Source organism: Bombina bombina, chromosome 3 (genome assembly GCF_027579735.1).
Source record: "Bombina bombina isolate aBomBom1 chromosome 3, aBomBom1.pri, whole genome shotgun sequence".
NCBI lineage: Eukaryota > Metazoa > Chordata > Amphibia > Anura > Bombinatoridae > Bombina > Bombina bombina.
Window position 1 is genome coordinate 767,712,723 of NC_069501.1, and position 22,336 is coordinate 767,735,058.

Genomic DNA, 22,336 nt, shown 5'->3' on the forward strand with positions numbered 1-22,336 from the left:
CTGCAATTGCTACAGCTCAAACATGGGTAGCAACAATTCCTTTTTGAACCTATAGTTCTTGGTAGTAATAAACAAAATGGCCACAGAATTATAGGTTCAAAAAAGGAGTGGCTGCTACCCATGTTTGAGCTGTAGCAATTGCAGCTCCATTATAAAAGGAGAGAATTTTTATCATCCCGTCAATGGAAAGAAATGTAAAATTAACAAATATTTAACCTGCAGGGCAACTCACTGCGTTTATCTTATCAAATGTCCATGTGGCCTAATTTACATTGGCGAGAGCTGTAGAGAGGTAAGGGAGAGGATAACTGAACACAAATCTAACATAAGATTTTAAAACCCCTGCATGCTTTCTTATCTGTTATCTACAATGCAGCCTGAAGTGCAAAATCTCACACCTCACTCTGGCCTGAATCCTATAGAGCAGGGCAATGTAACCAGCCCCCACTGCTAACATTCCTACAAATACTAGAAGCTATTTTAACATCTGCACTCCTTAAGACCCCAAAAAGCGGTCGCAGCACTCAGTCCCTCACTAGTGGCTACCCTAAAATCACTCAGCAATTTCAAAGGGACCGACAGGGGCTGTCGTGGAGGAAAATCAAAATGTAAAGTTCTATATCCTGACACTATCACAGCTGCCCCGCCACCCTGTCCACCCGCAAGACCAATTGAAGTGATCCAACCTAAAAGCCACAAACAACGGACTATCAAATCAAGAAAATCTCTTTGTGTGATCCCTATTAGAAGACACGTTGTCACCAAAGTACAGAGCAAAAACTCAGAATCCCAAGACTGTCCTATCAGAGCAATCCTATGCAATGCCAGATCAATAAAGCACAAAACAGCTATTATTTCCGACCTTATTGAAACATGCAAATTAGCATGCATCACAGAATCATGGTTAGATGAAAATGCAGGGCCTATTCTAGAGGCAGCTATTCCAGACAATTACACAGTGTTCCACCGCCCGAGACAAGATTGCAAGGGAGGCAGAGTTATGATCTGTGCAAAATCATCCTTAAATCCCAGACCAATATCAGTCCACAAAACCCAATCTTTTGAATGTGTAGCTGCCAGCCTCTCAATAGAGAGAGAATTCCGAATACTGCTAATATACAGACCCCCAGGAGATGGGAAGAGATTTCTTCAGGAACTCCCAGACCTTTTGGCTGGCTTAATCCTGGAACACCCCAGATGGCTTATATTCGGAGACTTCAACACTTGGATTGACAACAACCTATCCCTGCTTGGGCAGGATCTCCTCAGCTTGATGAGTACACTCGGCTTTACACAAATCGTCACCACTCCCACCCACAGAAAAGGTCATACACTTGATCTAGTGTTTCAGTCTGGACTAGAAGTGTTACCAGTAACTGTAAACCCAGTTACCTGGTCAGACCACCACTCCATTCACTTCTCCATTGTATCACAATCAACCAGACACCAGCCTCAGAACCTGGTCAAACACCGCTCATTAAAAGGGGTGACACCACTGGATGTAGCATCACATATGGATCTAAGTGAACTAATGAGCACCTGCGAGGACCCCAGCTCCTTAGTCCGGCTCTACAACAAAACCGTGAGAGACACCCTAGAAAGCATTGCACCATCTCGCATATGCACTGTCCAAACCCACAACAATGCACCGTGGTTTGATAGCTCCATCAGAGAAATGAAAAGAACAGGACGTAAGCTCGAGAGAAAGTGGCGCAGAACACATGATCCAGAGGATATAGCCGCTCTTACCAAACATCTAAATAAATATCAATCCAAGATAACTCATAAAAAATCTTCATTTTTATCATGCAAAATTGCACTCTCCCACAATAGACCCAGGCAACTGTTTCGCACAGTAGAAAGGCTCTGCAAACCAGCATGCATTCTTAGCCCCACCAACTTTTCTCAGGATAAATGTGAAGCATTTGCAAACTTCTTCAGAGACAAGATTTCCTCAATCCGAACTGCTATCACAGCAGGCCAAACAGTTACACACCAGAACCACTACAATGGAATGCCAGATTGCCCCAGTTTATGGTCCACTTTTATAAATGAAGTTAAAAACACAAAAGTTGCACCCTACTACGTGTGACTTAGACCCTGCTCCAACTCAGCTCATATCTGGATGCATTGAAACACTCGCCCCAGTCCTCACAAAAATAGTGCAGTGTTCACTAAAAACAGGAGACTTTCCAGATCCTCTAAAAGAAGCTGTTGTAAAACCACTCATAAAGAAACCTTTATTAGACCCAGACTGCATGACTAATTACAGACCGGTATCCAACCTCCCATTTCTGGGGAAAATAATTGAAAAAGTAGTGGCAACTCAACTGGAAGCCCATCTATCACGCCTAAACATATTCGATCCTTTCCAGTTAGGCTTCAGATGCCGCCACAGCACTGAAACAACGCTAGTCCGAGTGCTAAATGATCTCCTCATGGCAAAAGACAAAGGTGATTACTCCATCCTAATCCTCCTGGATCTCTCTGCTGCATTTGACACCATTGACCATAGGATTCTAATAGAGCGCTTGCAGTACATCTGTGGTCTAGGAGGCACAGTCCTTAACTGGTTTAAATCTTTCCTCGCTGGTAGATCACAGAGAGTAATATCAGGATCAAGCTCATCAGCACCAACAGAACTGGCCTGCGGAGTTCCACAAGAATCTATCCTGTCTCCCATGCTATTCGCAATTTACTTACTACCACTGAGGGACATCATTAACCGACATGGCCTAAGGTATCATTGTTACGCTGATGACACACAACTTTACTTCTCCTTTGCTCCAGATAGTACAGACCCAGCATGCCGCATAAACAGTTGCTTAACAGACCTCATAGAATGGATGAATGCTAGCTGTCTCAAAGTGAACCCGGACAAAACAGAGTTACTCTTGGTGAGGGGACCCCGGGCATCAAAAATATCCCACGATCACCCAACTGGCCTGGAGCTTGGAGGCTCTGAACTCGTTAGTTCAGCAAAGGTACAAAACCTCGGAGTGCTGATTGACGCTGGACTATCTTTTAAACAGCAGATTTCCTCCGTAATAAAATCTGCCTACTATCATCTGAAAAACATAGCCAGGATACAACACTTAATTCCACCGGATGATATGCCAACATTAATCCATGCATTTGTATCCTCTAGGCTAGATTACTGCAATGCACTTTACTTGGGCCTCCCAAAAAAAGAACTCCATCGCCTTCAGACAGTACAAAATGCAGCAGCCAGACTATTGACCAATCAAACTCGCTCCTGCCACATAACACCTGTTCTCCAGTCCCTGCATTGGCTTCCAATTAAATGGCGAACATATTCTAAAATTGGCCTGCTGACCTTCAAAGCCTTAAACAACCAAGGCCCACAGTACCTGAAAGAGCTCCTGACACCCTACATCCCATCCCGTTCACTTAGGTCAGCCAACACATCCCTCCTCTCAGTGCCAAGAATAAGGACAAACTCAGGCTCCAGAGCATTCTGCCACGCTGCCCCTACGTTCTGGAACTCTTTTCCGTGCGCAATCAGAGAGGCACCGTCCTTACAGACTTTTAAAAAAAGCTAAAGACCCACCTATTCGATCAGGCATTCAGTCTGCTTATCTGACCTTCAGAAACTCCTAACTTTTATGTCTTATGTTGGTATATTTGTAAAGTGCTTTGAGTCTCACATGGAGAAAAGCGCTATATAAATCGCAAATTATTATTATTATTATTATAAGATGTAATAATAAAGATGCTCCAGTTTCCTCTCACTTCCTCTCTATGGGACACAACATCAGCCAACTTAGGTTTCAAATCATATAACAGGTGGAAAGGCCTAGGGGAGGTGGAGACAGGGAACGATTGTTGAAAACCAGAGAGAAGTTCTGGATATATGTTAGAGACATTGAGGCCCAAAGGGATGAATAAGGATTTTGATTGGAGTCTATTTTTCTAAATACATTAAGCTGCAATTATAATATGTAAAAACAAAAGTATTGCTTAATTTCTCTGTTAATAATGTGCAATGTACCTAATATTTTTGTATATACTTGTTCTCTTCTTGTGATGAAAATAATTTTGTGATGCATTATTTTTTGCATCCACAAGATGTCACTGCTGTGCAATTAGCTTATCACATGAAGATGAACAACAGGTGAGGGTATATAAGGGCATTTACCTGTGTATGTTCAATTATACACAATTTCTTTTTAAATTTTGGAGGCTGGAATATCTTTTGTTTGCTGGATTGTGCATTGGGACTTGGCAGGTCCTTTTATTCTGTGCCCCACAAAGACTGGTGTGCTGTTTTTCACTCAACTCTTTGAGTGATTATCGGCATTTTCTACAATGACATCTCAGATCACTGCGTGTTCTGCCTTGGGGCTTGATATTTTTAAGAGTGTGGCCCTTCTAGTTCTAAATTTTGTACCTTTCTTCTATAATATACGACGAGTCCACGGATTCATCCTTTACTTGTGGGATATTATCCTCCTGCTAACAGGAAGTGGCAGAGAGCACCACAGCAAAGCTGTCTATATAGCTCCTCCCTTGACTCCATCCCCCCAGTCATTCTCTTTGCCTACTCTAAGTAATAGGAAGGGTAAAGTGAAAGAGGTGATAAAATGTTAGTTTTTATTTTCTTCAAGCAAGAGTTTTTTATTTTAAATCGTACCGGTGAGTGCTATTTTCTCCCAGGCAGCAGATGGATGAAGATTTCTGCCTGGAGACTGATGATCTTAGCATTTGTTGCTAAGATCCAGAGTAGTTCCCACAGAATGGCTGAGGAGTACTTAAGAAACTTCAGTGTGAGGAACGTTTTTTTCATTCTACAAGCATTGAGGTATGTTCAGTTATTTTTTTTCTGGAGAGACTGTGTTATTTCAGACTTGGCTGACAGTATCCCCATGAGGGAAAGGGTAAGCAGTAATCCTAATGTATAGAGAAGGGTATTACTGGGCCTGTATATTGGGCTAAATAAAAATGGTTGACACTGATGATATGATGTCTGTGGGCAAACGTTTCTATGTTGGGAGTTACAGATTCCGTTTTTTATGGCAAACATTTTTTACTTTATGGATGGATGGAGGGTACACATGGCTTCACTTAAGGGATTTATGAACCCACATGGCTAGGTTTTAGACCGCTCTGGTGCGGTTATTTTAGGCTGTGAGACATCGAGTGAGATGGGCGGGGCCTATTTTCGCGGCTCAGTTGCGCAGTTGTTTTTCCCAGAAAAGCAGCAAGCTCCAACTCCGGTGGGCCTTTCAGAGACAGTTTGGGCCTAATCGAAGGGTTAACCCGATTTTACAGACCCCTGAGGGCAGGTGGTGTTTTTGGTTGCTTTTAACATTTTTATAGCACAACGTTTTTTTGGTAAGGGTTAAGTTTTCCTTTCCTTGTGGGGCAATCTTTGCTGACAAGTTGGGATGTATTTATTATAAAATTGTGGTAATTTTATCGTTTTAAAGCAGTTTTGGAAAAATTGTATGCTTTTTTTTCAGATTGTTATTTTTTTCATAAAATAAAGTGTTTGCAAGTCTGTTTGTGGTCATTACTAGCCTGTGTTAACATGTCTGACATTGAGGAAAGTCAATGTTCCATGTGTTTAGAAGCCATTGTGGAACACCCACTTAAATGTGTCCCTCATGTACCGAAAGGTCCTTGCATTGTAAAGAACATATTTTAGCTGATAAAAGTATGTCTCAGGATGATTCTCAGTCAGAAGAGAATCAGGTTATGCCATCTACTTCTCCCCAACACAGTGTCACAACCTTTAACGCCCACCCAAGCGACGCCAAGTACTTCTAGTGCGTCTAATTCTTTCACTCTGCAAGATATGGCTGCAGTTATGTCTACTACCCTTACAGAGGTATTATCTAAACTGCCTGGTTTGCAGGCTAAGCGCAGTAGGTCCAGTATTAGAGTAAATGCTGAGCCCTCTGATGCTTTATTGGCCATCTCCGATGTACCCTTACAGTGTTCTGATTTGGGGGTGGGGGGAGAGCTTTCTGATTCAGGAAAGATGTTCCCTCAAACAGACTCAGATATGACGGCCTTTAAGTTTAAAGGGACATGAAACCCAAATTTTTTCTTTCATGATTTAGAAAGAGCGTGCAATTTTAAACAACTTTCTAATTTACTTTTATTATCTAATTTGCTTCATTCTCTTGATATACTTTGCTGAAAAGCATATCTAGATAGGCCCTGTAGCTGCTAATTGTTTGCTGCACATAGATGCCTCCTGTGATTGGCTCACCCATGTGCAGTGCTATTTCTTCAACAATGGATATCTAAAGAATGAAGCAAATTAGTTAATAGAAGTAAATTGGAATGTTGTTTAAAATTTTATTCTCTACTTGAATCATGAAAGAAAATTTTTGGGCTGAGTGTCCCTTTAAAGGGACATGAAACCCAAATTTTTTCTTTCATGATTTAGAAAGAGAATGCAATTTTAAACATCTTTCTAATTTACTTCTATTATCTAATTTGTTTTATTCTCTTGATATTCTTTGCTGAAAAGCATATATAGATATGCTCAGTAGCTGCTGATTGGTTGCTGCACATAGAAGCCTTGTGTGATTGGCTCACCCATGTGCATTGCTTTTTCTTCAACTAAGGATATCTAAAAAATGAAGCAAAATAAATAATAGAAGTAAATTGTAATGTTGTTTAAATTTGTATTCTCTATCTGAATCATGAAAGAAAGATTTTGGGTTTAGTGGCCCTTTAAAGGGACATTATACACTCATTTTTTCTTTGCATAAATGTTTTGTAGATAATCTATTTATATAGCCCATAACGTTTTTTTTTTAAATTAATGTATAGTTTTGCTTATTTTTAAATAACATTGCTCTGATTTTCAGACTCCTAACCAAGCCCCAAAGTTTTATGTGAATACGCTCGACTACCTACTCCAGCTTGCTCCTGTTTGTGTAAAGGGTCTTTTCATATGCAAAAGAAGGGGGAGGGGGGAAGTGTCTTATTTGCCACTTGCAGTGGGCTTTCCAGCTACCTTTTCAACAGAGCCAAACTGACAGCTTCTAAGTAAGTTTTTAAACAGTTTTATACTGGATTTTTATATCAGTATCTGTGCATATTATTCTTTATAGTAGTGTCTATTACATGCAGTTATATGAAAATGAGTGTATACTGTCCCTTTAAGCTTGAACACCTCCGCTTGTTGCTCAGGGAGGTTTTAGCGACTCTGGATGATTGTGACCCTATTGTAATTCCACCAGAGAAATTGTGTAAAGTGGATAGATATCTAGAGGTCCCTACTTACACTAATATTTTTCCAGTCCCTAAGAGGATTTCGGACATTGTTACTAAGGAATGGGATAGACCAGGCATTCCATTCTCTCCCCCTCCTACTTTTAAGAAAATGTTTCCCATATCTGACACCATTCTGGGTTCGTGGCAGACGGTCCCTAAGGTGGAGGGAGCTATTTCTACCCTGGCTAAGCGTACAACTATACCTATTGAGGACAGTTGTGCTTTCAAAGATCCTATAGATAAAAAATTAGAGGGTCTTCTAAAGAAATTGTTTATTCATCAGGGTTTTCTTCTACAACCTATAGCATGCATTGTTCCTGTAACTACTACAGCTGCTTTTTGGTTCGAGGCTCTAGAAGAGGCTCTTAAAGTTGAGACCCCATTAGATGATATTTTAGATAGAATTAAGGCTCTCAAGCTAGTTAATTCTTTTATTACAGATACCGCTTTTCAAATGACTTAATTAGCGGCAAAGAATTCAGGTTTTGACTGGGGGGTGGAGTCAAGGGAGGAGCTATATAGACAGCTTTGCTGTGGTGCTCTTTGCCACTTCCTGTTAGCAGGAGGATAATATCCCACAAGTAAAGGATGAATCCGTGGACTCGTCGTATAATAGAAGAAATCAATTTATCAGGTAAGCATAAATTTACTTTTTGTTCACAATCCTAATCCCTCACAAGACGAAAACACATTGTTTAAAATGCATTATTTATATCAGAAGTTGTCTATTCCCTGAAACAGGTGGATATTCTATGTTCTCTTTTTTTGTATGTTTACTTGTGCTGTTTATAAAGCCTTAACCACTGGCTCTTGCTGAGCAACCATCCAAATCACTATATTCACTTTATTCAGTTCTTTATTAATTTCTAGATTGTAAATTTCCACGGGAATAGGGCCCTCAATTCCTCCTGTATGTGTTTGTAAATTTTGTCCTGTCTTACAAGTTTTATATCATTGTTTTATTTAAATGAATTGTACCCATGGCCAGTGCTGTGGAATATGTTGGCGCTTCATAAAGTAGAATAATAATAAAAATATTGGTAAAACAGAAAAACCTAGGGACTGAATCTATCCTCAATTATTTTCAAGGAAAGTGGACATAATCTATTAGATTTTCAAATGGCTTGTCATACAAGGCCACATATGATACTATAAATAAATATTCCACATTGCTTTAAATAGTAGTTTTTAGATAGATATTAGGAGGAAAATTATAAAAAAAATATGTTCCGCCTAAATGAATGGAATTTCTCAGAGTATTGAATTTGAGATTATTTGTATTTTATTTATGAAACATATATATTGGTGACTGGTGTTACCATCTTTTTTCATAGCTTATAAAGTAATTAACTGATCAGAATATAATTCCTCTATACCGGAATTATAGATTTCTTATGGCTCATGTGGGTCAGCACAAATAACTTTATTAGGCAGAAAAGAATAAAAATACTAAAATATGTTCTCTATTACCCAAGTAGAACAAACATGGTAGTTGTTAAAAATGTAATAACATAATAGTGTTCATAGAGAAGTCTAAGTAGTAATGCTTATTACCTACCAGGCAGCATGTTCAAAACCAAATAACCTTCTTCACTGAATAGCCCAAACATACATGCAATGGGAATAAATAAATCTGAAATATCACTCCATGATTAGAATCTCCTTGAGTATGAAGGACAAAATCTCAAAAGAAATTGAAGCATTCGAATTGGATTAGAAGAACACAATAAGTAAGGGCGGATGGCTTAAACTACAAGGACATTTTGTCAAAATAGTTATTTTCTTTCTTTTGCTTTAACCTCTTAAGGACATATGACAGAATTTTTCCGTCATTGAGCAGACTGAAAGCTGTGTCCTTAAAGGGTTAATTATATATGATTACCTTGCAACATTTGTGGTCAATAGAGAAAATTGTTAGGATTACGTTTTATTCCCCAGAAATTGCAAGTTATAAGAGATTACCCCTTAAAGCTACATAAAGGGGATTTTCACTTTCAACAAAGAAAAAGCTACATTCTTATATATACATTTGACATATAGAATTAGTGTTTTTGTTGTTGTTGTTGTTGTTGTTGACATTGTATGCATGTTACACTGACTTGTTTCTTTTGTTTATTCATTTTGTGGTTTTTTAATGGTTACTTAAGTTGACCATTTATATGTACAGAAAAAAACATTAGAATAGATGTACACTGTATAGATTGCCCAGTGTGATAATATTAAAAATCCTTGGTAGTTTTGGTATTTATTTATTGGTATAATTAAAATGATTATATTTTCACCATTAAACCAAGTGAGCAAAATATCTAATGTGTTATTTTTCTATTTTATTTTATTTGTTTATTTTTTAGATAATTTCTCCCTTGAGAGAAAAGATACGAGATTTAGAAAAAAGGTAAGATAACCAATTTGATGGACCACGTTTGCAACCCCCAAGCCCTCCAAAATAATAAGTGTCCGGATTACGAGTCGAGCAGTATTTAGTGTTTTTCCTCACATGCTAACTGCACTTGAAGTAAAATGTTTGCGCATTTGCACGTATTATAAGTTGAAAGTAAAATGTTATCGCCTGTGTGCTAACCCGACGAGTTTAAAAAGCCACGCACAATAACCTATTCCCCCATAGAAGTCAATGGAGCAAAAAAAGTGGGGGGAGAAACCTAAACCGACGAGCGCAAAAATCTGAACTTTCAATATCGCAGTGCAATAACCTATTCCCCCATAGAAATCAATGGAACAAAAAAAAAGGAAAATAAAAACCTAAGAGCCAATTCGCGTGCAAACCTGATAGCATATTCTCAAACGTGCTCACCCAACATGAAAATATGAATATTTCATATTCCAATGTACTTCACAAATCAGAATATATTCTATTCATTCATAAATATATATATATATATATATATATATATATATATATATATATATATATATATATATATATATATATATATATATATATATATATATACTAGTCCTAAAGCCCGTTCACACAGGCCATTTTTTGCAGTACAGCGCTCCCGCCCCTTGCGCTCTCTCTCTCCCCTCTCTTTTGCTCTCTCTCTCCCCCTCTCTTTTGCTCTCTCTCTCCCCCTCTCTTTTGCTCTCTCTCTCCCCCTCTCTTTTGCTCTCTCTCTCCCCCTCTCTTTTGAGCTCTCTCTCTCCCCCTCTCTTTTGAGCTCTCTCTCTCCCCCTCTCTTTTGAGCTCTCTCTCTCCCCCTCTCTTTTGAGCTCTCTCTCTCCCCCTCTCTTTTGAGCTCTCTCTCTCCCCCTCTCTTTTGAGCTCTCTCTCTCCCCCTCTCTTTTGAGCTCTCTCTCTCCCCCTCTCTTTTGAGGTCTCTCTCTCCCCCTCTCTTTTGCTCTCTCCCCCTCTCTTTTGAGCTCTCTCTCTCTCCCCCTCTTTTTTTTTTTTTTGAGCAAAAAGTTTTTTATTGAGAAAATAAGAAATCATAATATATATGTATCTATAATATCCACTTAATGGTGCATGGCATGCATAAATGGTTACATGTGTGGTATATTCAGGGATAAACTCATAGAACAGAATAAGACAGATACAAGAGAAGATAAAAATTATCGAACGTATATGATGAGCAGTGAATGATAGTAAAATTGTGACTGTTGGTCTTCCAAAATGCACTATACAAAAATGTCTCATTCTGCACAATTATTTCTCATTTTATATTTTGTACCACATATTTCAATATCTCTCGTAGATCCCCCTTCTCTTTTGAGCTCTCTCTCTCTTTCTCCCCCTCTCTTTTGTTCTCTCTCTCTCCCCCCCCTCTCTTTTGTTCTCTCTCTCCCCCCCTCTCTTTTGCGCGCTCTCTCTCACCCCCTCTTTTGAGCGCTCTCTCTCCCCCTCTCTTTTGCGCTCTCTCTCTCCCCCTCTCTCTCTTGCGCTCTCTCCCCCTTCTCTTTTGCGCTCTCTCTCTCCTCCATCTCTTTCGTGCTCTCCCCCCCCTCTTTTACGCTCTCTCCCCCCCCTCTCTTTTGTGCTCTCTCTCCCCCCTCTCTTTTGTGCTCTCTCCCCCCCTCTCTTTTGTGCTCTCTCTCTCCCCCCTCTTTTGTGCTCTCTCTTTCCCCCCTCCCTTTTGTGCTCTCTCCCCCACTCTCTTTTGCGCTCTCTCCCCCCTCTCGTTTGTGCTCTCTCTCCCCCCTCTTTTACTCTCTCTCTCCCCCCCCTCTCTTTTGTTCGCTCTCTCTCCCCCTCTCTTTTGCGTGCTCTCCCCCCCTCTCTTTTGCGCTCTCTCCCCCCTCTCTTTTGCGCTCTCTCCCCCCTCTCTTTTGCACTCTCTCCCCCTCTCTTTTACGCTCTCTCCACCCTCTTTTACGCTCTCTCTCCCCCCCTCTTTTATGCTCTCTCTCCCCCTCCCCTCTCTCTCCCCCTCCCTTCTCCCTCTCTCTCTCTCTCTCCCCCCATGCTCTCTCTCTCCCCCACCTCTCTCTCCCACCCACTCTCTCTCTCCCCCCATGCTCTCTCTCTCCTCCACCTCTCTCTCCCCCCATGCTCTCTCTCTCCTCCACCTCTCTCTCCCCCCATGCTCTCTCTCTCCTCCACCTCTCTCTCCCCCCCTCTCTCTCCCCCCCTCTCCCCCCCTCTCTCCCCCTCTCTCTCTCTCTCTCTCCCCTCTCTCTCTCCCCCTCTCTCTCTCTCACTCTCTCCCCCCTCTCTCTGTCTCTCCCCCTCTCTCTCTCACTCTCTCCCCCCTCTCTCTGTCTCTCCCCCTCTCTCTCCCCATCCCTCTCTCCTCCTCTCTCTCCCGTTCTCTCTCTCTCTTTCTCCTCCTCTCTCTCCACTCCTCTCTCTCTCTCTCCTCCTCTCTCTCCACTCCTCTCTCTCCCCTCCTCTCTCTCCCCCTCTCTCTCCCCCCCCCCTCTCTCTCTCTCTGTCTCCTCCTCTCTCCCCCATCTCTCTCTCTCTCTCTCTCTCTCTCTCTCTCTCTCCTCCTCTCTCTCCCGTTCTCTCTCTCTCTCTCTCTCTCCTCCGCTCTCTCTCTTTCCTCTCTCTCCCGTCCTCTCTCTCTCTCTCTCCCCATCTCTTTCTCCTCCTCTCTCTCCCCTCCTCTCTCTCCTCCTCTCGCGCGACCGTCTCTCTCTCTTCTTTCTTCTCTCTTTCTTGTCTTCTTCTTTCTTCTTTCTTTCTTCTTTCTTCTTCTTCTTCTTCTTCTTCTTCTTCTTCTTCTTCTTCTTCTTCTTTTTCTTCTTCTTTTTCTTCTTCTTCTTTTTCTTCTTTTTCTTCTTCTTCTTTTTCTTCTTCTTTTTCTTCTTCTTTTTCTTCTTCTTCTTTTTCTTCTTCTTTTTCTTCTTCTTTTTCTACTTCTTTTTCTTCTTCTTTTTCTTCTTCTTTTTCTTCTTCTTTTTCTTCTTCTTTTTCTTTCTTCTTCTCTTTCTTTCTCTTTCTTCTTCTCTTTCTCTTTCTCTTTCTTCTTCTCTTTCTCTTTCTTTCTTCTTCTCTTTCTCTTTCTTTCTTCTTCTCTTTCTTTCTTCTTCTCTTTCTTTCTTCTTCTCTTTCTTTCTTCTTCTCTTTCTTTCTTCTTCTCTTTCTTTCTTCTTCTCTTTCTTTCTTCTTCTCTTTCTTTCTTCGCGCGACCGGCCCCTTCACAGCCATGCCCGGCCACACCCTCTTCACGCCGGCCATGTCCCCCGCTCACGTCAGCCACGCCCACTTCACCACAGATCAGCTAGGGACTCAAAGGCCAGGTGTGCGCATGACAGCTTCGGACAAACACACTTGGCCTTTTATATTATAGGAGATATATATATATAACATGGTTTTTGGTACACTATATATCTTTATATATATATATATATATATATATATATATATATATATATATATATATATATATATATATATAGATAGATAGATAGATGATTTATATATATATATATATATATAAATAGGAATATATATTTATAAATACATAGAACATATTCTGCTATGTGCAGAACATTGGATTGTGAAATTTAAAATGTTTTTTCATGTTTTAATCTACTTAACTTGCAAATGGCCCCAATGCAGTTCTATATATGTATATGTATGTGTACATCTGTATTTATGTGTATATATGTCTGTAAACTGTTACTTTTGTTCCTGCTATTTGTCTTTAAATACATATATTCACATATAAATACAGTAAATCCCTATGTATACATGTACAGTATAGACATGTGTATGTATGTCTGTTAAAGCTCTGAGGATGTGCTAATCTTTCTATCGTAAATTTAACTTGCGCACTAATGAGCGTGTAAACCTGATATTGCTTGCTTGTAATCAATAGCCCTCCACTTGTAATCTGACCCATGGTGCTTAAATAATCATATTTTTTTTTATATGCAGAAATTTGTTTACTCAAAGTATTTTTCATGTTGTTATAAAATTTATCATGTATTAAAGGGATATGAAACCCAAATTATTTATTTCATGATTCGGATAGAGCATGCAAATTTATGCAACTTTCTAATTTACTCCTACTCTCAATTTTTCTTCATTCTCTTGCAATCTTTGTTTGAAAATGTAGGTATGTAAGCTTAGGAGCTGACCCATTTTGGTTCAGGACCCTGGGTAGCGCTTGCTGATTAGTGGGGGTGCCTGGAGCTTTGGTAAGGGGTACTCGGTTGCTTGTCCTTTTATTATCTTTTACCCACATTTTCGGGTATTTCACTTATTTTTGTTCCCTAATAATATTTATGTGGATTTGCGGGGATTTAGGACAAATATTGATGCCTGATGAGGTACTTGCTACAAAAAGGGTGAGAAACACTGGTATCTGAATCATGAAAGAAAACATTTGGGTTTGGTATCCCTTTAAAGTGAATGTAAGTTTTGATGCAAAGGAGCCCGGTTTTAAAAAATTTGATTAAAATCAGGGGCACTTTAATTCATCAAAATTTACATTTCACTCGTGGAAAAATACCTTTTAAAATTGACAGCTGCTCCAGCTTCCCCCGGTCGTTGCAAGACATTTCTGACGTCAGAAATGATGGATGGGTCATCCTCAAATCAGGGCTTCCCCCCGAGGGAATTAGTGTCTGATTCAACGCTGTGATTGGAGGAAGCCGGAGTCCTCATTTTAGACCCAGGAAGAGGCTTTGTAACGGGTGGAGGAAGCTGGAGCTGCTGTCAAGATGAAAAGGTAAAAAAAAATTCACAACACGAGGGAAATGTAAATTTTGATGAATTAAAGTGCCCCTGTTTTTGATCAAATTTTTAAAAATCGGGCACTTTTGCATCAAAATTTACATTCACTTTAAGCCTTTTGTTTTACTAATATACATTTTTATTTTCCTTGTGAAATTAAGATACAAAAAGAAACCTACCTTAAAACAATGAATAATCAATATGAACTATATTCCTATGGTCTTTAGTGCCATGTATTTCTAGATTATGACAAGGATCAGCATTGCTGTGTTTTAGTGTTTCAAATCCTGCAGAGATTTATTTTGTCAGGATGATTAGAATTCAGGTTAGATGTTTGAATCGAAGTTGGATTAGATGTTTAAATTCCTCCCTATACCTATTGTTCATTCCAGTGCTGAACATATCTGTAGGATTTCTGAAGAAAAATATGATGGTAAAGCTTGTTGCTGATGAGTTTTGTAACTTGTATTTTGTAGCAATGTCAGACACCTATTTATGAGCAATGTAGAAGGACTGGTTATTGTTTTTAAATGTCATTTGGTAGCAAGATTTAATATTGGTATTTTATGTCAATCATGTAAGAAGACTCAATGAATGACAGCAACTTTTTCTAATCAAATTATCCTAAACTGCTATTTACATTTTTATGCCCAGAATTTTTATATATATATATATATATATATATATATATATATATATATTTCTTTCATGTAATTAGCAAGAGTCCATGAGCTAGTGACGTATGGGATATACATTCCTACCAGGAGGGGCAAAGTTTCCCAAACCTTAAAATGCCTATAAATACACCCCTCACCACACCCACAATTCAGTTTTACAAACTTTGCCTCCGATGGAGGTGGTGAAGTAAGTTTGTGCTAGATTCTACGTTGATATGCGCTCCGCAGCAAGTTGGAGCCCGGTTTTCCTCTCAGCGTGCAGTGAATGTCAGAGGGATGTGAGGAGAGTATTGCCTATTTGAATGCAGTGATCTCCTTCTATGGGGTCTATTTCATAGGTTCTCTGTTATCGGTCGTAGAGATTCATCTCTTACCTCCCTTTTCAGATCGACGATATACTCTTATATATACCATTACCTCTGCTGATTCTCGTTTCAGTACTGGTTTGGCTTTCTACAAACATGTAGATGAGTGTCCTGGGGTAAGTAAATCTTATTTTCTGTGACACTCTAAGCTATGGTTGGGCACTTTGTTTATAAAGTTCTAAATATATGTATTCAAACATTTATTTGCCTTGACTCAGAATGTTCAACTTTCCTTATTTTTCAGACAATCAGTTTCATATTTGGGATAATGCATTTGAATTAATCATTTTTTCTTACCTTTCAAAAATTTGACTCTTTTTTTCCCTGTGGGCTGTTAGGCTCGCGGGGGCTGAAAATGCTTCATTTCTTCTGTTAAGTGTGATCAGTCCACGGGTCATCATTACTTCTGGGATATTACTCCTCCCCAACAGGAAGTGCAAGAGGATTCACCCAGCAGAGCTGCATATAGCTCCTCCCCTCTACGTCACTCCCAGTCATTCTCTTGCACCCAACGACTAGATAGGATGTGTGAGAGGACTATGGTGATTATATTTAGTTTTTATCTTCAATCAAGAGTTTGTTATTTTAAAATAGCACCGGAGTGTGTTATTATCTCTCTGGCAGAGTTTGAAGAAGAATCTACCAGAGTTTTTGTTATGATTTTAGCCGGAGTAGTTAAGATCATATTGCTGTTTCTCGGCCATCTGAGGAGAGGTAAACTTCAGATCAGGGGACAGCGGGCAGATGAATCTGCATAGAGGTATGTAGCAGTTTTTATTTTCTGATAATGGAATTGATGAGAAAATCCTGCCATACCGATATAATGTCATGTATGTATACTTTACACTTCAGTATTCTGGGGAATGGTACTTCACTAGAATTACACTGTAAGAAATACATAAAGCTGTTTAATAACTAGAGATTATGTTTAACGTTTTTGCTGGAATGTAAAATCGTTTTCATTTACTGAGGTACTGAGTGAATAAATGTTTGGGCACTATTTTCCCACTTGGCAGTTGCTTAATCTGTTTTCTGACAGTTTCTGTTCTCCCTCACTGCTGTGTGTGAGGGGGAGGGGCCGTTTTTTGGCGCTTTTACTACGCATCAAATATTTCAGTCAGCAACTCATTGTATTCCCTGCATGATCCGGTTCATCTCTACAGAGTTCAGGGGTCTTCAAAACTTATTTTGAGGGAGGTAATTTCTCTCAGCAGAGCTGTGAGAATTGTAGTTTGACTGAGATAAAAAACGTTTATTCTGTAATTTTGTTTCCTGCTTTCAGAATTTGTTATCTTTGCTAATGGGATTAAACCTTTGCTAAAGTTGTTTACAAGGATTGAGGCTATAACTGTTTCAATTTATTAATTTTCAACTGTCATAGATCTTCTGTGCTTCTTAAAGGCACAGTACGTTTTAATATTATTCTAATTTAATTGTATTTCCAAGTTGCAAGTTTATTTGCTAGTGTGTTAAACATGTCTGATTCAGAGGATGATACCTGTGTCATTTGTTGCAATGCCAAAGTGGAGCCCAATAGAAATTTATGTACTAACTGTATTGATGCTACTTTAAATAAAAGTCAATCTGTACAAATTGAACAAATTTCACCAAACAACGAGGGGAGAGTTATGCCGACTAACTCGCCTCACGTGTCAGTACCTACATCTCCCGCTCAGAGGGAGGTGCGTGACATTGTAGCGCCGAGTACATCTGGGCGGCCATTACAAATCACATTACAGGATATGGCTACTGTTATGACTGAGGTTTTGGCTAAATTACCAGAACTAAGAGGTAAGCGCGATCACTCTGGGGTGAGAACAGAGTGCGCTGATAATATTAGGGCCATGTCAGACACTGCGTCACAGGTGGCAGAACATGAGGACGGAGAACTTCATTCTGTGGGTGACGGTTCTGATCCAAACAGACTGGATTCAGATATTTCAAATTTTAAATTTAAACTGGAAAACCTCCGTGTATTACTAGGGGAGGTGTTAGCGGCTCTGAATGATTGTAACACAGTTGCAATACCAGAGAAAATGTGTAGGTTGGATAAATATTTTGCGGTACCGACGAGTACTGAGGTTTTTCCTATACCTAAGAGACTTACTGAAATTGTTACTAAGGAGTGGGATAGACCCGGTGTGCCGTTCTCACCCCCTCCGATATTTAGAAAAATGTTTCCAATAGACGCCACCACAAGGGACTTATGGCAAACGGTCCCTAAGGTGGAGGGAGCAGTTTCTACCTTAGCTAAGCGTACCACTATCCCGGTGGAGGATAGCTGTGCTTTTTCAGATCCAATGGATAAAAAGTTAGAGGGTTACCTTAAGAAAATGTTTGTTCAACAAGGTTTTATATTGCAACCCCTTGCATGCATTGCGCCGATCACGGCTGCAGCGGCATTCTGGATTGAGTCTCTGGAAGAGAACATTGGTTCAGCTACTCTGGACGACATTACGGACAGGCTTAGAGTCCTTAAACTAGCTAATTCATTCATTTCGGAGGCCGTAGTACATCTTACTAAACTTACGGCGAAGAATTCAGGATTCGCCATTCAGGCACGCAGGGCGCTGTGGCTAAAATCCTGGTCAGCTGATGTTACTTCTAAGTCTAAATTACTTAATATACCTTTCAAAGGGCAGACCTTATTCGGGCCCGGGTTGAAAGAGATTATCGCTGACATTACAGGAGGTAAAGGCCATGCCCTGCCTCAGGACAAAGCCAAAGTTAAGGCTAGACAGTCTAATTTTCGTTCCTTTCGTAATTTCAAAGCAGGAGCAGCATCTACTTCCTCTGCACCAAAACAGGAAGGAGCTGTTGCTCGCTACAGACAAGGCTGGAAACCTAACCAGTCCTGGAACAAGGGCAAGCAGGCCAGGAAACCTGCTGCTGCCCCTAAAACAGCATGAATGGAGGGCCCCCGATCCGGGATCGGATCTAGTGGGGGGCAGACTTTCTCTCTTCGCCCAGGCTTGGGCAAGAGATGTCCAGGATCCCTGGGCGCTAGAGATAATATCTCAGGGATACCTTCTGGACTTCAAATACTCTCCTCCAAGAGAGAGATTTCATCTGTCAAGATTGTCAACAATCCAGACAAAGAAAGAGGCGTTTCTACGCTGCGTACAAGAGCTCTTGTTAATGGGAGTAATCCATCCAGTTCCACGATCGGAACAGGGACAGGGGTTTTACTCAAATCTGTTTGTGGTTCCCAAAAAAGAGGGAACTTTCAGACCAATCCTGGACTTAAAGATCCTAAACAAATTCCTAAGAGTTCCATCGTTCAAGATGGAGACTATTCGGACAATTTTACCTATGATTCAAGAGGGTCAGTACATGACCACTGTAGATTTAAAAGATGCTTACCTTCACATACCGATTCACAAAGATCATTATCGGTACCTAAGGTTTGCCTTCCTAGACAGGCATTACCAGTTTGTGGCTCTTCCATTCGGATTGGCTACAGCTCCAAGAATCTTCACAAAGGTTCTGGGTTCTCTTCTGGCGGTACTAAGACCGCGGGGAATCTCGGTAGCTCCATACCTAGACGACATTCTGATACAAGCTTCAAGCTTTCAAACTGCCAAGTCTCATACAGAGTTAGTGCTGGCATTTCTAAGGTCACATGGATGGAAGGTGAACGAAAAGAAAAGTTCACTCGTTCCACTCACAAGAGTTCCCTTTCTGGGGACTCTTATAGATTCTGTAGAAATGAAGATTTACCTGACAGAGGACAGGCTAACAAGACTTCAAAGTGCTTGCCGCACCCTACATTCCATTCAACACCCGTCAGTGGCTCAATGCATGGAGGTAATCGGTTTAATGGTAGCGGCAATGGACATAGTACCCTTTGCACGCTTACACCTCAGACCACTGCAACTGTGCATGCTAAGTCAGTGGAATGGGGATTACTCAGACTTATCCCCTTCTCTGAATCTGGATCAAGAGACCAGAAATTCTCTTCTATGGTGGCTTTCTCGGCCACATCTGTCCAGGGGGATGCCATTCAGCAGACCAGACTGGACAATTGTAACAACAGACGCCAGCCTTCTAGGTTGGGGTGCCGTCTGGAATTCTCTGAAGGCTCAGGGACAATGGAGTCAGGAGGAGAGTCTCCTACCAATAAACATTCTGGAATTGAGAGCAGTTCTCAATGCCCTCCTGGCTTGGCCCCAGTTGACAACTCGGGGGTTCATCAGGTTTCAGTCGGACAACATCACGACTGTGGCTTACATCAACCATCAGGGAGGGACAAGAAGCTCCCTAGCTATGATGGAAGTATCAAAGATAATTCTCTGGGCAGAGTCTCACTCTTGCCACCTGTCAGCAATCCACATCCCGGGAGTGGAGAACTGGGAGGCGGATTTCTTAAGTCGTCAGACTTTTCATCCGGGGGAGTGGGAACTTCATCCGGAGGTCTTTGCCCAAATACTGCGACGTTGGGGCAAACCAGAGATAGATCTCATGGCGTCTCGACAGAACGCCAAGCTTCCTCGTTACGGGTCCAGATCCAGGGATCCAGGAGCAGTCCTGATAGATGCTCTGACAGCACCTTGGGACTTCAGGATGGTTTACGTGTTTCCACCCTTCCCGTTGCTTCCTCGATTGATTGCCAGAATCAAACAAGAGAGAGCATCAGTGATTCTAATAGCACCTGCGTGGCCATGCAGGACTTGGTATGCAGACCTGGTGGACATGTCATCCTGTCCACCTTGGTCTCTGCCTCTGAAACAGGACCTTCTGATACAGGGTCCCTTCAAACATCAAAATCTAACTTCTCTGAAGCTGACTGCTTGGAAATTGAACGCTTGATTTTATCAAGACGTGGGTTTTCTGAGTCAGTTATTGATACCTTAATACAGGCTAGGAAACCTGTTACCAGAAAGATTTACCATAAGATATGGCGTAAATACCTATATTGGTGTGAATCCAAAGGTTACTCTTGGAGTAAGGTTAGGATTCCTAGGATATTGTCTTTTCTACAAGAAGGTTTAGAAAAGGGTTTATCTGCTAGTTCATTAAAGGGACAGATCTCAGCTCTGTCCATTCTGTTACACAAACGTCTGTCAGAAGTTCCTGACGTCCAGGCTTTTTGTCAAGCTTTGACCAGGATTAAGCCTGTGTTTAAAACTGTTGCTCCACCATGGAGTTTAAACCTTGTTCTTAATGTTTTACAGGGCGTTCCGTTTGAACCCCTTCATTCCATTGATATAAAGTTGTTATCTTGGAAAGTTCTATTTTTAATGGCTATTTCCTCGGCTCGAAGAGTCTCTGAATTATCAGCCTTACATTGTGATTCTCCTTATTTGATTTTTCATTCGGATAAGGTAGTCCTGCGTACTAAACCTGGGTTCTTACCTAAGGTAGTTACTAACAGGAATATCAATCAAGAGATTGTTGTTCCTTCTTTATGCCCAAATCCTTCTTCAAAGAAGGAACGTCTACTGCACAACCTGGATGTAGTCCGTGCTCTAAAATTTTACTTACAGGCAACTAAGGAATTTCGACAAACGTCTTCTCTGTTTGTCATTTACTCTGGGCAGAGGAGAGGTCAAAAAGCTTCCGCTACCTCTCTTTCTTTTTGGCTTCGTAGCATAATTCGTTTAGCTTATGAGACTGCTGGACAGCAGCCTCCTGAAAGAATTACAGCTCATTCTACTAGAGCTGTGGCTTCCACTTGGGCCTTCAAGAATGAGGCCTCTGTTGAACAGATTTGCAAGGCTGCAACTTGGTCTTCGCTTCATACTTTTTCCAAATTTTACAAATTTGACACTTTTGCTTCATCGGAGGCTATTTTTGGGAGAAAGGTTCTTCAGGCAGTGGTTCCTTCTGTATAAAGAGCCTGCCTATCCCTCCCGTCATCCGTGTACTTTTGCTTTGGTATTGGTATCCCAGAAGTAATGATGACCCGTGGACTGATCACACTTAACAGAAGAAAACATAATTTATGCTTACCTGATAAATTCCTTTCTTCTGTAGTGTGATCAGTCCACGGCCCGCCCTGTTTTTAAGGCAGGTAAATATTTTTTAATTTATACTCCAGTCACCACTTCACCCTTGGCTTTTCCTTTCTCGTTGGTCCTTGGTCGAATGACTGGGAGTGACGTAGAGGGGAGGAGCTATATGCAGCTCTGCTGGGTGAATCCTCTTGCACTTCCTGTTGGGGAGGAGTAATATCCCAGAAGTAATGATGACCCGTGGACTGATCACACTACAGAAGAAAGGGATTTATCAGGTAAGCATAAATTATGTTTTTATTGCGTCATTCTTGGCGCGGATTTTTTTGGCGCAAAAATTCTTTTCCGTTTCCGGCGTCATACGTGTCGCCGGAAGTTGCGTCATTTTTTTGACGTTATTTTGCGCCAAAAATGTCGGCGTTCCGGATGTGGCGTCATTTTTGGCGCCAAAAGCATTTAGGCGCCAAATAATGTGGGCGTCTTGTTTGGCGCTAAAAAAATATGGGCGTCGCTTTTGTCTCCACATTATTTAAGTCTCATTATTTATTGCTTCTGGTTGCTAGAAGCTTGTTCACTGGCATTTTTTTCCCATTCCTGAAACTTCTATTACATATTGCAAGATGTTCCACGTTGCAACTGAGTAAGAAGATACTTTAGGAAAATCACTGCCGGGGCTGGAGCTACCAAGCTAAGTGTATCTGCTATAAATTTTTGGTATCTGTTTCTCCAGCTGTTGTTTGTATTGCATGTCATGACAAACTTATTAATGCAGATAAAATTTCCTTTAGTACTGTTATATTACCTGTTGCTGTTCCGTCAACATCTAAATTTCAGAGTGTTCCTGATAAACATAAGAGATTTTATTTTTTAAATCCATTTAGAAGGCTATGTCTGTTATTTCTCCTTCTAGTTTACATAAAAGTCCTTTAAAACTTCTCTTTT

General features: G+C 40.6%; 1 protein-coding gene across 1 annotated transcript in view; it reads left to right on the forward strand.

Moving 5' to 3' along the window:
* The window catches only part of UXS1 (UDP-glucuronate decarboxylase 1), a 626,440-nt gene that overhangs the window by 169,574 nt on the left and 434,530 nt on the right, over positions 1-22,336 (forward strand). Inside the window, exon 4 of the mRNA XM_053707629.1 lies at positions 9,606-9,649. Within this exon, the coding sequence (XP_053563604.1) occupies positions 9,606-9,649 (44 nt within the window). The remainder of the gene's footprint in view (positions 1-9,605; positions 9,650-22,336) is intronic.